The sequence below is a fragment of the Dama dama genome, chromosome 14 (assembly GCF_033118175.1).
Source record: "Dama dama isolate Ldn47 chromosome 14, ASM3311817v1, whole genome shotgun sequence".
Lineage (NCBI taxonomy): Eukaryota > Metazoa > Chordata > Mammalia > Artiodactyla > Cervidae > Dama > Dama dama.
The window spans coordinates 38,523,748-38,540,894 of NC_083694.1; the positions used below are offsets into that span (position 1 = coordinate 38,523,748).

Here is a 17,147-nt window from a genome sequence, read left to right on the forward strand (position 1 = left end):
CAGTCGTGTCTGACTCTTTGCGACCCCATGGACTGTGTTCCGCCAGGCTCCTCTGTCCATGAAGTTTCCCAGGCAAGAATACTGGAATCAGCTGCCATTTCCTCCTCCAGGGGATATTCCCAACCCAGGGATCAAACTTGCATCTCCTGCACTGGCAGGCGGATTCTTTACCACTGAGCCATCAGGGGGCCCCAAGAATGGCCACAACCAGCACCACTTCCTGAGAACCTGCTTTATGACAGAGGTGATGTGACAGCGGTCATCTTACAAGCTAACCAAGTGATGTCAAATAATAAGCTTCTGGTGGAAAACTATCAGTAATTAATTTTTCATGTTCTCTCTAGTGCCTGGAAGAAAGCCTCATACACACAAAGGAGAAACAACATACAGGGGAAAAAACAAAGTCTTTAGAATTAGCTGGACTTGGTTTCATATCATTCCTGTCATTTCCAGTTGCACGACCTTGAAAAAATCTCTTTAAGTCTCAGTTTCCTGATTTGAAGAATAGAACTTAACATACACAAGACAATATATGTAAGGAGCCTAGAAGAAGGCCTGACAAAGAGAAGATGTTCAATTAATGTTTATAAGTGAGTATGTTCTTCATAAAGAGACAGGGCGTTTCAACCTTGTTTTTGCATCTTTTTCCTACTAATGTTGCCTGTACCAAGAAACATATAAAACTATTAGGTCTTTATCCAATTCACAACAAACAAAACTGATTTAAACAATAAAACAAAGGCTAAAGCCATATAGAATAAAATGTTATTAACTAAAACTAACAGAAAATTCATATCTCCTTGGCAAAAATTTAGATCTGTAGAATTTGAGCTGGGAATTCTGAGCTTGGTAGAAATAAATGCTCCAAAGTTAAAGAGAGAAATAAACCCATCACAAAACTGTAGAAGTTATCAGTAAAACTAACCCTTAGTGAATAAGGAACAAAAATTTTTATTCCATGAACAACAACTGACTTTGATGAAAAAACTTAGTCAAAAACAGGCAAAAACCATAACTGAAAAAGACACATGTACCCCAATGTTCACTGCAGCACTATTTACAACAGCAAGGAGATGCAAGCAACTTAGATGTCCATTGACAGATGAATGGATAAAGACGTTGTGTTACATACATACAATGGAATATTACTCAGCCATAAACAGGAATGCATTTGAGTGAGTTCTAATGAGGTGGATGAACCTATAGCCTATTATGGAGTGAAGTAAGTCAGAAAGTACATGCAGAGGACATCATGTGAAATGCCGGGCTGGATGAATCACAAGCTGCAATCAAGATTGTCAGGAGAAATACCAACAACCTCAGACATGCAGATGATACCACTCTAATGGCCAAAAGTGAAGATGAAGTAACTGAAGAAGAACTATTGATGAGAGTGAAAGAGGAAAGTGGAAAAGCTGGTTTAAAACTCAACATTCAAAAAACTAAGACCGTGGCACCCAGTCCCATCACTTCATGGCAAATAGAAGGGGAAAAAGTAGAAGCAGTGACAGATTTTCTCTTCTTGGGCTCCAAAATCACAGTGAACAGTGACTGCAGCCATGAAATTAAAAGACACTTTCTTGCTCCTTGAAAGAAAAGCTATGACAAACCTAGACAGTGTATCAAAAAGCAGAGACATCACTTTGCTGACAAAGGTCCATGTAGTCAAAGCTATGGTTTTTCCAGTAGTCATGAACAAATGTGACAGCTGGACCATAAAGACGGTTGAGTGCTGAAGAATGGATGCTTTTGAATTGTGGTGCCGGAGAAGACTCTTGAGAGTCTCTTGGACAGAAGAGGCCAAAGCAGTCCATCCTAAGGTAAATCAACCCTGAATACTCATTGGAAAAACTGATGCTGAAGCTCCAATACTTTGGCCAACTGATGCAAAAAGCTGACTTGTTGGAAAAGACCCTGATGCTGGGAAAGATCGAGGGCCAGAAGACAAGGGGGCAGCAGAGGATGAAATGGTTATATAGCATCACTGATGCAATGTACATGAATTGAGCAAACTCTGAGAGACAATGAAGGACAGGGAAGCCTGGTGTACTGCAGTCCATGGAGTCACAAAGAGTCGGACATGACTAGCAACTGAACAAGAAGTCAGAAAGAGGAAAACAAATATTCTATATTAACACATATATACGGAATCTAGAAAGATGGTACTGATGAACCTATCTGCAGGGTAGCAATAGAGATGCAGGCCTAGAGAACAGACTGTGTGCACAGTGGGGGAAGGAGAGGGTGGTGACATATACATCACCCTATGTGAAACAGATAGTAGGAATCTGCCATACAACACAGGGAGCTCAACCCAGTGCTCCTGGGGGGTGAGACGGGGTGGGAAGTGGGAAGGAGGTTCAAGAGGGAGGGGACGTATGTATGCCTGTGGCTGATTCATGTTGATGCATGACAGAAACCAACACAAAATTGTAAAGAAATTATCCTCCAATTAAAAATCTATAAATGAATTTTTTTTAAACAGAGAAAATTATTAAAATATTTGCATTCATGAGTGTACAGTCAAAACATTACTGGGATCAGAAAAGTACCCAAGATGAAGAGCATCTTATATTGCCTTGATGAGGACACAGAGAGAGGGATGGAAAGTGGGACAGAGCAGAGGTTCTATGATGATCAGAAGTGCTCCACTCCTTTGCTGGAAGAAACTATGCTATTGGCTTTCTTCCCTTAGGAAGACCAGATGACAGCTGTGCAGAGAAAACACTGAGTTACTACAGGGGCAGAAAAGAGAATGGAATCATTTGTTCTACTGTTAACATCTGAGACTTTCCTAGTTTACAAAGAACTTTAAAAGAAAATTTTAAGAATAACTATGCAATTTTCCTATAAGTAATGAAAATAATCACAAAATAATTACAGAGAGAAGGGAATGAGAGTCTAAGAGAGGAAATTTATTCAATGGATGTCCCCCCGCCATGAATTCTCTGGCTTTCAGAGGTTAGAGGGTCTTATATTCAAATGACACCCAACAAGGGAAAAGTATGCTTTTTTCATTCATGCTGCAGAGAGAAACCTGTTCCTCTGACAAGGTTTTAGAATCTGAAATGCTGTGTTTTTTTTAAATAAATCATATTCCTAGAAAGGATTCCAGGAGCAACCATCTTATCATGGCCTTAGAACAGGATCGGATCTCTGAGGTTCTACTCAAAGGGTGTGAGTTCTTTTGCCAAGATCCAGGCAAAAGGGTCATGGAAAGATGCTCACAGCTCTGTGGCTAACCCCTAAATCATATCATCTTTGATCTGGAATCCATAGGTGATTTCTGGGGGTTGGGAGACCAGATGAAGAGGCTAAGACAAATAAAGGGGATAAAAGGCAGAGATTACCTCCTAGTTGTAGCTCCTTGATGCTAACAGTAAATAAAGTAAACAACAGTTTAAAATATAATGAGAAATTCCAGAAGTGGACATGATAGACCGGAAATTAAAAATGTTCTGTGAAGAATTCATATCTACCCACAGACAACTAAGACCTGCAGATCTATTACCTTCTTATGACAGAATGATTTTCCTTTTAACTTGATGGAGAGGGTTGTTACCTCTTCATCTCCTTTGCTCCTCAGGTCAGCGGGGACAAGAGAAAGTACCAACACCTTCTTACAGGTTAAACAAAACAAAAACAAAAAACTAAAATCTCTTGAGACGGACAGAGATAAAGGTTATTTAAAAGCAGGAATGGGCAGAACCCAGGTTTTCTGACTACTAGGTGCCTTTAACGCTCAACCCTAAGTCTGCAATAATGACTTATGATCTCAAGAGGCATGAAGCTCTCTGACAATCCAATAAAAACTTCAGATCTTTGTTCCAGGAAAATACACACACACACACACACACACACACACACACACACACACACAATATTTATAATTAATTTTAAGAGGTTTATGGGGCTATTTCACTCCACCCAAAGCCTACTAAACCAAGCCCTTTGGACTTTGCAGCCAAGAGGGGCTGGCGGGAGGGGGCTTGGTGAGGTGCAGTTCTGCCTTGTCTGACCCCGTTCTTTAATCACTGGAACTCAGGCACTCTTTAAAGGAATACTTCCCACAGGCCAACAGTTGATTACTGTGGTCATTTGCACTTCCTTAAACTCTTCTTGTATACACAGAAAAGCAAACAAAACATTCCCCCAAAGCAACATGAAAGGTCTGATTGCAACCCACAAAACTACAAGAAAACGGAGATCTGCAGCCAAATTGCATACATGCAGAATCACAGATGACCTGAATGGGCATTCAGCGGACAGACCTGGTCTTTGACGCTACCACTTTCAAAAGGAAGTGGTAATTTTAAGTTTCTTTGCTTTCTCATGATAGATAATGTGGACTAATTGCTATAGCACATCCAGGGTTTGGGTATCAAAATAAATTACACAGCTATTCCTCTGAGTAGCAGTCTGTGATGCCCATTCTGATTAGCTCATTAAAGGCAAGAAAAAAATATGAAGGACACCAATCCTATGGGAAGCAGGGTTCCCACTCAAGTACCTTTATGCAAATCCAACAACAAGATAAAGCACAATATCCAGCAAACACAGGCATACTGCCACCCAGGCCTTTGGATGGACTTAGGGGTGAGAACGGAGGCAAGAAGTATTCTGCCTTCCCTTCTGCTCAAGTTACATTCTCACGCTGACCTCAAGCTTCAAAAATAGTTTTTCCAGGGGAAACAGAAGAACCAGGAGATGAATGAGATGCCGCTGAATGAGACAGAATCAAAGAAAGGGCCGACCCTTTCCATAGGGAAGTTGCAGAGAAACGCACCCACGGTCTCACCTGTGGAGAGTTTGGGCAAATTCCCCACATCTTCATTCTCAACCACAAGGTAGCCAGAGGGTCCTAACGGCTAAACTGGCCCAATGGAGTGTGGCTCTCCCACTCGCGGAGCCTGAGACCCTCCCCCCTGTAGACCATAAGACACTGGTTTTCATTTCAAGGGCATTAACAGTTTCCCAGGTGGTGCTAGTAGTAAAGAACCCGCCTACCAATGCAGGAGACATTAAGAGACAACAGGTTCAGTCCCTGGGTTGGGAAGATCCTGAGGAGGAGGGCATGGCAACCCACTCCAGTATTATTTCCTAGAGAATCCCATGGACAGAGGAGCCTCATGGGCTACGGTCACAGAGTCAGACCTGACTAAAGCGACTTAGCACAGCACAGTGGTTTCCTGGTGACCAAAGTGTAAAGATTTTACACTGATGCAAACCAAAGAGTCAAAATGAAAACCCCTTTTTCTTGTTCAGTCTGTGTTTTTCAAAATTTTCGTAATGTCATACCTCACTTTATTTTCACAGTAAGCTATAAGGTCAGGGCATATACCAGGTTAAGGAAGACCTCTAAATAAATGATATGTCTTGTGTTTTTCAAGTGAAAACAAAGCCCAGGGGAACAAAAATAAAAAACGAAGTATAAAAACAAAGACACTGTCCTATGTTAATTAGTTTTAAAAAATTAAGTAAGATCCTTAAACTAAGCGTTTACATTTAAATTTTTTTTGAAGTATAGCTGATGCACAAAGTTATATAAGCTACAGGTGCACAAAAGTAAATATGTTGAGTGCATATGTTTATAACCAGTTCAGTAGCTAAAAGAACACTAAGGAACCTGTGCCAATTTTATGTCGCTGTCAGGGGTGAAGGTCCAAGGGCAGCAGAGGCAACGATTCAAGGCAAAAATGTGCAGACTCATTCAGACTTTGACCCTGAGTGTGCTTCTAAACCATGATTTAGAAAGTATCTTGCCTCTCTACATTCCACCCTTTCTCTACAAGTAAGAGTACTGCCTGTTTTGAACCACAAGTCAAACAGGACCTTTTGTTCCGCTTTAACCCTCTAAGTCCAGCACAGGCATACCTCAGAGAGACTGAGGGATAAAGCAAATATTGCAATAAAGTGAGCTGCACAGGTTTTTCGATTTCTCAATGAACATAAAGTCATGTTTATACTACAGTGCAGTTGATCAGGTGCACGACAGTATTGTGTCTACAAATATAAGGCACCTATCTTAATTTTTAAAATACTTTATTGCTAAAAAATGCTAACCATCATCCAAGTCTTCAGCGAATCATAATCTTTTTGCAAAACTACCATCAAAGATCACTTATCACCATAACTAATATAACCATAATGAAGACGACTGAAATATTTCAAGAATTACCAAATGTGACAGAGACACAAAGTGAGCAGATGCTGTTGGAAAAATGGTGTTGACAGACTTGCTGGACACACAGGCCTGCCACAAGCCTTCAATTTGTAAACAACTGTAAACAATCTGTGAGGTGCAATAAAAAGAGACCTGCTGGTAGTGAAGAAACTGATCTCATTAAAGGACCATCATCTCTAGGAAAGTATGTGGAAAACAGGAATAAATTCCCAACTTGCATACACTGTTATCAAGAGTGTTTCACAACACAGAAATGTTGGCTGTTCAATTCCATCTCCTTCCCTGCTCACATCATGAACTCACATCATGAATTCCTATGTGGCACCTGAAAGGCTCTCTACAGTGAAGCCACCCCCATCATGGTCATGACACAAAGGGGCCTGTGACTTTGCCATGGCAACGCACTACGGTAAACAAGTGGGGTGTACAGGTGCTTTCCCAACGCTCGTTCATACATGAAAAGGACAGTCTCTAAAAGGACTCCACGGTGAGCTGACAGGAAGGGGAAGAAAGCAGAGTCTTTAGATGCGTTTTGTATGCTATGAAATGGCAACCCCCCACCCCACCACATTCAACTACCTTCACCTTTTCCAGCTTCACATGTAAAGTCAGCTTCCACCAAAAATTAAACTGTGGAATAACAAGATGGCCACCAAACAGGAGGCCAGTGCACAAAAAAGCCAACGAGAGCACAAGACACAGGAGAATCACATTGCTGCCATCCTGCAGGTGACTTAGGGGCTCGCTTCACTCTGGAAGGCTATACCTCAGTTTGGATTTTATCCAGTGAGCTGTGCAGATTAACTGGTAGATTTTAGGCAGAAGAATGGCACAATCAAACTATGTTTTAAAGAGAGTTCAGGGACGTCCCTGGCGGTCCAGTGTTTAAGGCTTCACCTTCCGATGCAGGGGGCAATCGATCCTCATTGGGAAGCTAGGATCCCACATGCCTCGAGGTCAAAAATCCAGAACAGAAGCAATATTGCAACAAATTCCATAAAGGCTTTAAAAATGGTCCACGACAAAAAATTCTTAAATAAATGAAATGAAAGAAGAAGCGAGTTCATGCTGGCAGCACTGTGAAAGCTGTGGTGAAGTCCGGGGCTAGGAGGCTATGACAGTGGCCCTGGAAACAGACAACCAGCACATGGACAGAGGCAGTGGGAATGGAGAGGAGGAAGAAGAGAGTGCAGAGGCGCACTCGATGGACCGGGGCCTGGTTACAGGAGGTGAGGGAAAGACAGTGAAGCCAAGGCCACGCATGTAACTTTTTACAACCTATTAATTATAAAAGAACTACAGCAATGGAGAGGACTCTTGAGGCTAATTCCAGTGGAACTACACCTCGATTTCCTTACCTTGGCAGCAGAATTTGATACTCCATGGGTAACATTTCTGATAAGGCCCCCAACGTTTCCATACTTTATCAGTCCAGTCACCCCTTCAGAAACGTCATTCAAAAGCCCCATGGGGTTGCCAAGGAAGTCCACCGACCCCAGGATCCGAGCTGCCTGACTAAGGAGTTCCTGTCAAATGGAGCAGGGAGAGAAGAAAAAAACAGTCTCTTTTTATATCTGCAGTTGAGTGTCCCAAGCAAAAAGATTATAAATCAGTCTTGTCCTCCATTCCCACCACCAATTGCCCTTTATTTCTCAACTGTGAGCTCCTGCCCTTCCTAAGCTCCACCCTAAACTTCTCCCAATACGCATATCCCAGAGGTTATCCTCAATACTCTCATATGTACTCTTCAAAGCCATTTAGAAGAAAAAAGCTATGAAACAGGAAAGACTCTACAAGTATTTATTAGTACACACATCGCACTCTCCTTTCCATCGTTCTATAAATATGGAATCAACAAGCAGCAGAGAGAATTTTAACAGGAAAGTGAGGGAGGGATGTGGAGCCCCTCGGAGTTTGTGGAGCAGGCGGTATGCATAGAGCAGGCAAGCTCAGACCTACCCCGCACCCCTCAACCTCCTGGACCTCCACGGCCTGACTCCACCGTCCAGTAACATCCGCTATCCCTTCCTGCTCACAGTGCAGTAGAAACATCACCAGTGAGTGAGGTCAAGGAAGGAAGCAAGGAGGGAGAAGGAGAGGGAGAGATGGCAACAGGAACAGGACATACTTCACCTTTGACAGCTAAGAAGTTTGATATGATCCTGACCTATCTAGTCATCAAAGAGTATGTATGTGTTGGTTTTGCATTTGGTTCTTTGCAGTCAGGATAATAAATGCAAAATGGAAAATGCCCAAACTTGATTAAAAAAAAAAATTTAAGTTCAACTCTAGGGCAGGATCGCACATGTTCCAGGAACACTGGTGTGGTTGTTGAAAGTAAGCCCATGCCCAGTAAACAGCGTTCACAGTCTTGTGTTATCATGAAAGCATCAATTAAACCCTTGGTAAGAATTGTGACTGATCTAGTGGAAGGTCCTGAGACTAGTTCTATGAAATAAGACTAACAGCTTGTAAGTCAGAGGCACTGTTTGGGGATTTTCATGATGTGTATGGACTTCATGGGCTGTGACCTGACCCCATAACACAATGGTCAGGGTTGAAATGTTCAGCTGGGCTGTTGGCAGTAATGTCTCAGTAACCAGAATTCCCAAACAACGAAAAGAAGCATTCTGCTCGTGCTCCAGCCACCGAGTACCACTCCAAAGCTCACCTCCTGGAAATGTTTGAGGATATCATTGATGATGAAGTCCTTGGTCTCATAGGGATGCACTCGAGTGAATGGATCCAGATTGATCACGGCGTCTTCAAATCGAATCAATGGAAATCCCAAGGTGCTTTTCAGGGCCTAGTTAGGGAAGAAAGGCAACAACACACTTCAGCCATATGATGGCCTTCCACAGTACTGTAATTCTGGATTCCATGAAAGCTACAAGTCATGTCAACTTTCCAATGGGAGTCAAGGTTATGATATTCATAAATAAGGATTTTCCAGGTAAACATTATGAAGATACACACACACACACACACAGAAGTATCACCCAAAGTAACATATTATCACATAGAAATAAATACTTTAGCTTCACAGCATAATTCTTTATGATCTGTTTTGGATCTATATGTTTGCCATGTTTTACTTTCTTTTTTTTTCCAGATTTTTTAATGTAGACCATTTTTAAAGTCTTCATTGAATTTGTTGCAATATTGATTTTATGTTGTAGTGTTTTGGCCATGAGGCATCTGGGACCCCACCTTCCCGACCAAGGATCGACCCCTGCCCCCCTGTACTGGAAGGCAGATTCTCAACCACTGGACCACCAAGGAAGTCCCATGTTTTACTTTTTGACTGCAATATACCACTCATATGGAAAGGTGTACTCATCAAATGAATGCTTCAATAATTTTTCTCCAAGTAAACACAACCACAGTGACACTTTATTTTCTTCGACTCCAAAATCACTGCAGATGATGACTGCAGCCATGAAAGTAAAAGACGCTTGCTCCTTGAAAGAAAAGCTATGACAAATCCAGAGAGCGTATTAAAAAGCAGAGATGTTACTTTGGCAACAAAGGTTTGTATAGTCGAATCTATGGTTTTCCAGTAGTCATGCATAGATGTGAGAGCTGGACCATAAAGAAGGCTGAACATCAAAGAAGTGATGCTTTTGAGCTGTGGTGTTGGAGAAGACTCTTCAGAGTCCCATGGACTGCAAGGAGATCAAACCAGTCAATCCTAAAGGAAATCAATCCTGAATATTCATTAGAAGGACCGATGCTGAAGCTGAAGTTCCAATACATTGACCACCTGATGCAAAGCGCTGATTCATTAAAAAGACCCCAATGCTGGTAAAGACTGAAGGCAGGAGGAGAAGGGAAAGAGAGGACAAGATGGTTAGATGGTATCACTGACTCAGTGGACATGAGTTTGAGCAAGCTCCGGGTGTTGGTGATGGACAGGGAAGCCTGGTGTGCTGCAGTCCGTGGGGTCACAAAGTGTCAGACACAACTGAGCCACTGAAGAGAAAACACAACCAAGTAACCACCACCTAGACCAGAAAGGTGGTTATTATCCCCATCCTGGAAGCACCCACCCCCTTGTGATCTCTTTGTCACGACTCTTTCGTTCCCTAAGGTCAACTTCTATCATTACAGATGAGTTTTTCCTGCTTTGAATTTTACCTAAATGCAATCATCAGTATGGACTTGGTTGCATGTGGCTTCTGACATCAACATTAAGTCTGTGAGTCACCAGGTTGTTGCACACAGCTGCAGTTTAAATATAACTGTCAGTGCTATGCAGTATTCCAACATATGAATAAAACACAATTTATTTAACCACTGCTGTTGATGAACAGTTGTGCTATTTCCAACTTTTTTTTATGAATAGTGCTGTCATGAACATTCTTGGATGTGTCTTTTGGGGCACATTTGTACACATCTTTTTTTTTTTAATATCTACCTGGGAGTGGAACTGCTGGGTCATAAAGAATATACATGTTCAACCTTAGCCTATGCTGCCAAACAGTTTTCCAAAGCAGCTGAACTGGTTTGGCTCCCCTGAAGCAGTCTATGAAATTTCCTGTTGGGCGACATCCTCGCCAACACTTGGTATAGAAAGCTTTTTAAAAAACAAATGTTCTGATGGGTGTGTAATGCTAATTCTGTGTGGTTTTAACTTCCATTTTCTTGTTCAAGGATGAGATTAAGCACCTGATAATATATACATCAGCCTTGTGGATATACTTTTTTGTTAAGTGCCTACTCAAGGCTTTTTCTCATTTGCACAGTGGATTGCTTGTTTTTTTCCTTATAGTTTTGTAGGTGTTTTTCTTATACATTCTGTATACAAGTCTGTTTCATGAATGCATTGCAAATATCCTCTCCCGTTCTGTGACTTGTCTTACCACTCTTTGGTGCTTTTTGATAGCAAATATTCTTAGTTTTAATGAAATCCAACTTAACAATCTTTCCCTTTATGATAGGAATGTTCTATGTTGTAGTTAAGAAATTATCTACACTAAGGTCATAGAGATATTTGCATTTATTTACTTGTAGAATTTTTAATGTTTTATCTTCAAATCTACAACCTACTTGAACATGACTATATATATATATATATATATATATTTATATATATTGAAAGCAGAGATCAAGAAGTATTCTTTCCAGAGAGGTATCTTATCATCTTAAAAATATTTATTGAAGGGTCATCCTTGCCCTTATTGTAGTACAGTGTAATTTTGTCATAAGTCAAGAGACTGTACTCATGTATCTGTTTCTGGATTCTCATTTTGCCCTGCCTTCTGCCAATACTACACTATCTTAATTACTGTAGTTTTATAATAATTCTGAAGTCTAATAGTAAGCTCTTCAACTCTGTTTTCTTCAGGATTTTTGGCTACATTTTGCACTTTCCAAGTAAATTTCAGAATCAGCCTGTCAATCTGCCACAAAAAAAAATTGCTAGAATTTTCATAATGATTGTATTGAATCTATACATCAATTTGAGAAATGACAACTACAATATTCCATCTTGCAGTGTATTAACGAGGTGCATCCCTTTATCTGTTTATTTTTAAAATTTTTCTCAGTAATATTTCATTGCTTTCTGTGCAGAGGTCTTGTACACACTGTTGGATTTATTCCTAGACATCAAGTGGTACAGTAAAAATGGCCACAAATTCTTTGCATCTTCTACCATTAGTGAAGTCTATTTCCCCTTCACCTGAATCTGCACTGACCATATAACTTACTTTAAACAATAAATGCCATCTAAGTAACACTGAGCAATCTCTGAATTTTGGCCTCAAGAAATCTTGGAGCATCTCCTTCATCCATTTTGATGTTTCCACAATGTGAGGAGGCCAAGACTAGCTTCCTTGAAAATAAGACACCACGTGGAAGGGGGTTCTGTTGACGGCCAACAACAAGTATCTGACATGGTCATAAGGTCATCTTACACTGTTTGGTCTCAGCTGACTGGCAGGTGACTGCAGTTACATCAAAAACTACAGGTGAGTCCAGCAGAAACAGCACCTAGCTACTGCTGCTGCTACTAAGTTGCTTCAGTCATGTCTGACTCTGTGCGACCCCCTAGATGGCAGCCCACCAGGCTCCCCCGTCCCTTCAAATTTTCCTTTTCTTTTTAATTGCTGCTGACTAGAAATACAATTGATTTTTATACAATGTCTTCAGGGACCTTGTTAAATTTACTTATCCATTCTCAAAACTTAGTTGTACATTCTTTTAGATTTTCTAGGTAATCATGTTCTCTACAAATAATAAAGTTTTCATTTTCCTGTTCAGTCTTTGTACCTATTATTTATCTATCTTACTGGCTAGGATGTCTAGCAAAACAGTGAACAGAAGTGGGGATAATAGCCATCCCTTCGTGCTTTCAACAGACCACCACTGAGTATATTTGGGGTAGATTTCTCGTGGAGACACATTGTCAGATCAAGGCAGTTCCTATCTACTTTTTGCTTGCTGACTTCTCATAAATGGATGTTGAATTTTGTCAAAAGATTTTGGTGCAACTACTGAGATAAGCCTATTTTTAATTCTTTGGTTTTGCTGATGTGGTGAATGACATGATTTATTTGGACATGTAAACTTGTGAGCACGTGTACTCAGTTGCTCAATCACGTCCAACTCTTTGTGACCGACCCCATGGACTGTAGCCCACCAGGCTCCTCTGTCCATGGGATTCTCCAGGCAAGTATACTGGAGTAGATTGCGATTTTCTCTTTCAAAGAATCTTCCTGACCCAGGGATCCCACATGCATCTCTTGCATCCCCTGCATTGGCAGACGGATTAACTTACACTCCTGGAATAAATATGATTTGGTTGTAATATCTTCATACAATTAGTCCTTGAACTATGTGGGGGTTAAAAGTGCCAATCCCCTACACAGTTAAAAAGCCTCATACAGCTTTATAGTCAGCTTTCCACATCCACAGTTCTACAACCACAGACTTGACCAACGTGTAGTGCTATACATGATTTAAAATATTAATAATTATAAATGTGTTCAAGACACATTGGACAAAATATCATCAAATTAAACACAGCAATGTATAAGAAGAAAAATACAGGTGACCCTTGAATAACATGGGTTTGAACTACGTGGGCCAATAACATACAGATTTTTTTTTCCCCAATGGGAAAATTTATAATTTTATATAAATTTATTTAAAATTTATAATTATTAATATTTTAAATCCTGTGTCTGATAATGTCAACATCTGATTTATCTGTTACTAGTGTCCGTTTTTCCTCTTGGTAGGCCTGGTAACTTGTGATTGAATGCTACTTTTTGTATAAAAACTTGTAGGTTTTAAATGAGTCTTTAGCTTCAGCAGGCAGTTAAAGGATGAGATGGTTAGGTAGCATCACTGACTCAATGGAAATGAGTTTGAGCAAATTCCAGGAGATAGTGAAGAACAGGGAAGCCTGGCGTGCTGCAGTCCATGAGGTTGCAAAGAGTAGGGCACGACTTACCAACTGAACAACAAGGCAGTTAAAGGGGGTTAATCCAACCGGTGTTTTCAAGGCTGGCTTTCAGTCTTTGTAAAGCTGATGAAGGACAGGGAAACTTGGCATGCTGCAGTCCATGGGGTCGCAAAGGCACGACCGAGCAACTGAACAATAATAAAGATAATCTTGGTCTGTTTCCATCTTTGTAAGATTTGGTATAGTCCTTCAGCAGTCTCAACTGAAAACCAATTCCATCCCTCCACTTTTAATCTCCCCAGCACCATAAAACTGCTAAAAGATCTATTTAGTTAGCCTCTAGACTGCTGTTTTTTGCTTAGCTTCTCCTAGACTACTTAGAAATTGGCATCTGCTTCAAGAAATAAACAGCTCAAGACTATCGGGGTCCTTGTTCTGCCTGTCCCTCCTCTGTAAGATATGAGCCCCTCCACACCTATGGTCAATTAATCTTCAACAAAGGCAAGAATATACAATGGAAAAAAGACAGTCTCCTCAGCAAGTGGTGTTGGGAAAGCTGGACAGCCGCATGTAAATCAATGAAGCTAGAACACTCCCTCACTCCATACACAAAAATAAACTCAAAGTGGCTTAGAGACTTAAATATAAGACATGTCACCATAAAACTCCTAGAAGAGAACATAGGCAAAACATTCTCTGACATAAATCGTAGCAATGTTTTCTTAGGTCAGTCTCCCAAGGCAATAGAAATAAAAGTAAAAATAAATAAATGGGACCTAATCAAACTTGCAGGCTTTAGCACAGTAAAATAAACCATCAATAAAATGAAAAGACAACCTATGGGCTGGGAGAAAATACTTGCAAACAATGAGACCAACAAGGGCTTAATTTCCAAAATATTCAAACAGCTCATACAACTCAATAACAAAAAAGCAAGCAACCCAATCAGAAAATGGGCAGAAGACCTAAACAGGCATTTATCCAGAGAAGACATACAGATGGGCAACAGGCACATGAAAAGATGCTCAACATCACTAATTATTAGAGAAATGCAAATCCAAACTATAATGAGATACCACCTCACACCAGTCAGAATGGCAATCATTAAAAAGTCGATAAATAATAAATGCTACAGAGGGTGTGGAGAAAAGGGAACCCTCCTGCACTGTTGGTGGGAATGCAAATTTGTGCAGTCACTATGGAAAAGAGTACATCGAGGTTCTTTAAAATACTAAAAATAGAGTTTTAGTTTTTTGATCCATATGATCCGGCTATCCTACTCCTGGGCATATATCCAGAGAAAACTCGTTGAAAAGGATACATGCACACCAATGTTCATAGCAGCACTATTTACAATAGTCAAGACATGGAAGCAACCTAAATATCCATTGACAGATGAATTGATAAAGATATGGTGTGTCTGTATACACACACACACACACGCGCGCACACACACACACACAAACACAATGGAATACTACTCAGCTATAAAAAAAATTCAATCTGATGCTGGGAAAGATTGAAGGCAGGAGGAGAAGGGGATGAGAGAGGACAAGATGGCTGGATGGTATCACTGACTCAATGGACATGAGTTTGAGCAAGCTCCAGAAGTTGGTGATGGACAGGGAACCCTGGCATGCCGCAGTGCATGGGATCGCAAAAAGTCAGACACAAATTAGTGACTGAACAGCAACAATTAAAAAAAAAGAAGAATGAAATAATGCCATTTGCAGCAATATAGATGGACCCAGAGCTTATCATACTAAGTGAAGTAAATTAGAGAAAGACAAATATCATATGATATCACTTGCACATAGAATCTAAAACATGATACAAATGAACTTATTTCCAAAATAGGCTCAAAGACATAGAAAACAAACTTGTGGTTACCAAAGGGGAAAGTGGTTGGGGGAGGATAAATTAGGAGTTTGGGATTAGCAGATACAAACTACTACATATAAAACAAATAAACAAGTTTCTACTACATAGCACAAGGAATTATATTCAATATCCCATAATAACCTACAATGGAAAAGATGAAAAAGAATACATATAACTGAATGACTTTGCTTTACACGTGAAACTAACATAGCATTGTAAATCAACCATACCTCAATAAAAAAAAAAGATACGAGGCCCTCAATTACCAGCTCTCTTAATAGCAATGGATTCTCGCTTTTGCTTGACCAGCCCCGTGAATGTCCAAAGCTTTACTCTGATTCTCTGACTTTTGAGAGCTGCTTTCTGCTTGACTTCTCTACCTTTCTCAATTAGAATTGTCTCAAAAATAAAACCAGAGTTAATGTTTGGCTCACCTGATTGAGTTTCTCTCCTCTCATAAGTTGTGGACCCTCAAGTACTGACTTGGTAACTTTCCAATACCTTCAACAGACTTTTGGGCTTTTTTCGGTCTAGCTTTTCTTGTAGTTCTCAGCTGATTTGGGTCTGCTATAAGCCTGTTAACAATTTCTGGATATAGTCTGTTTTCCAATTATATTTTTATTTAACATGATTGACATTTAAGGATTTTAGAGAGCATGCCAAGTGCTCTCCTTTTTTAATATAAAAACACTTTTTCATTCATGCTAATAATGTCAGTAAATCTCTGATCTGTTTGGAATTTATTCTTATGTAGAGTGTGATAACAAATTTTACTTCATATTTTTCCATATCACTATCTGTACAGTCTAATAGCATTTTAGAACACCTATATATTCCCCATTGAATTAAAATGGCTTTATATTAAAATCTCATATGCAATTTAATGGACTTTCTACTTCATTTTCTCTTATTTTTTAATCCTTCAGCATATATCTTCAGAGTCTGTCTTAAATTCTTTTGGAATAGGAGCATGCTTAACTGAAATGAAATTATATAATTGAAGAAAAACAAGATACAATTTTTTAAAACCAGAGAGTGGGTTGAAATCCAGATTGAAAAAGGAAAAAGACTGACAAATTCGACAACATAAAGTAAAAAGCTTTTGCATGATTTAAAAAAAACATATGCACGCCAAAAGCAAAGAAAAAAGACAAGTGAAAAACCAGAGAAAGAATATTTGCAACTTACATCAAAAACAAACCTTCTATAAAGAGCTTCTAAAATTATTAGCGATAAAACATTAATAAAATTATCTTTAAAATGGGCAAGTGATATGACCAGAGAGTTTAGTCCACTAGGTAAAAAATGACCCTCTTCAATAAACATAGGGTTAGGAGAAGAGATGAAACAAACGGAAGAGTCAGAGGAGAACCAGAAAGGACACGGTCAACAACAGGGCAGTCAATAGTATCAAACATGGCAGAGGGCCGTACAAAGACAGGCCAGGAAAGAGTACCACTGCACTTGGTGCCTTGGGAAGTCACTAGTAGCCTACTAAAAAGTTTCAGAACAAAACATTTCGGAGATTAAGAGCATCTTCAAGTTTTAATTCAGCCTAACACTCTCATTTCTTTAAACAACAACAACAACAAAAACCCCAAAGAAACATTAAGTGGGTGGCCTAAACTCCTGTAGCCGGTAATTAGTAGATCATAGATTAGAGCATGCTCA

The 17,147-nt window shown here is 39.9% G+C and overlaps 1 protein-coding gene across 7 annotated transcripts in view; it reads right to left on the reverse strand.

The window, feature by feature from the left end:
- Positions 1–17,147, reverse strand: part of VPS13D (vacuolar protein sorting 13 homolog D) — a 265,619-nt gene that overhangs the window by 87,090 nt on the left and 161,382 nt on the right. For 6 of the 7 annotated variants that reach the window (XR_009695793.1, XM_061160354.1, XM_061160355.1 and 3 more), the window contains 2 exons: positions 8,856–8,990; positions 7,543–7,710 (listed from right to left, as the gene is read on the reverse strand). Coding sequence is in view for 6 of the 7 variants with exons in the window: in XM_061160354.1 (XP_061016337.1) it covers positions 7,543–7,710; positions 8,856–8,990 (303 nt within the window). In the remaining variant the exon portion in view is untranslated. Of the gene's footprint in view, positions 1–7,542; positions 7,711–8,855; positions 8,991–13,498; positions 13,784–17,147 lie in introns of those variants that run through there. The other variant, XM_061160357.1, reaches the window with a different exon arrangement.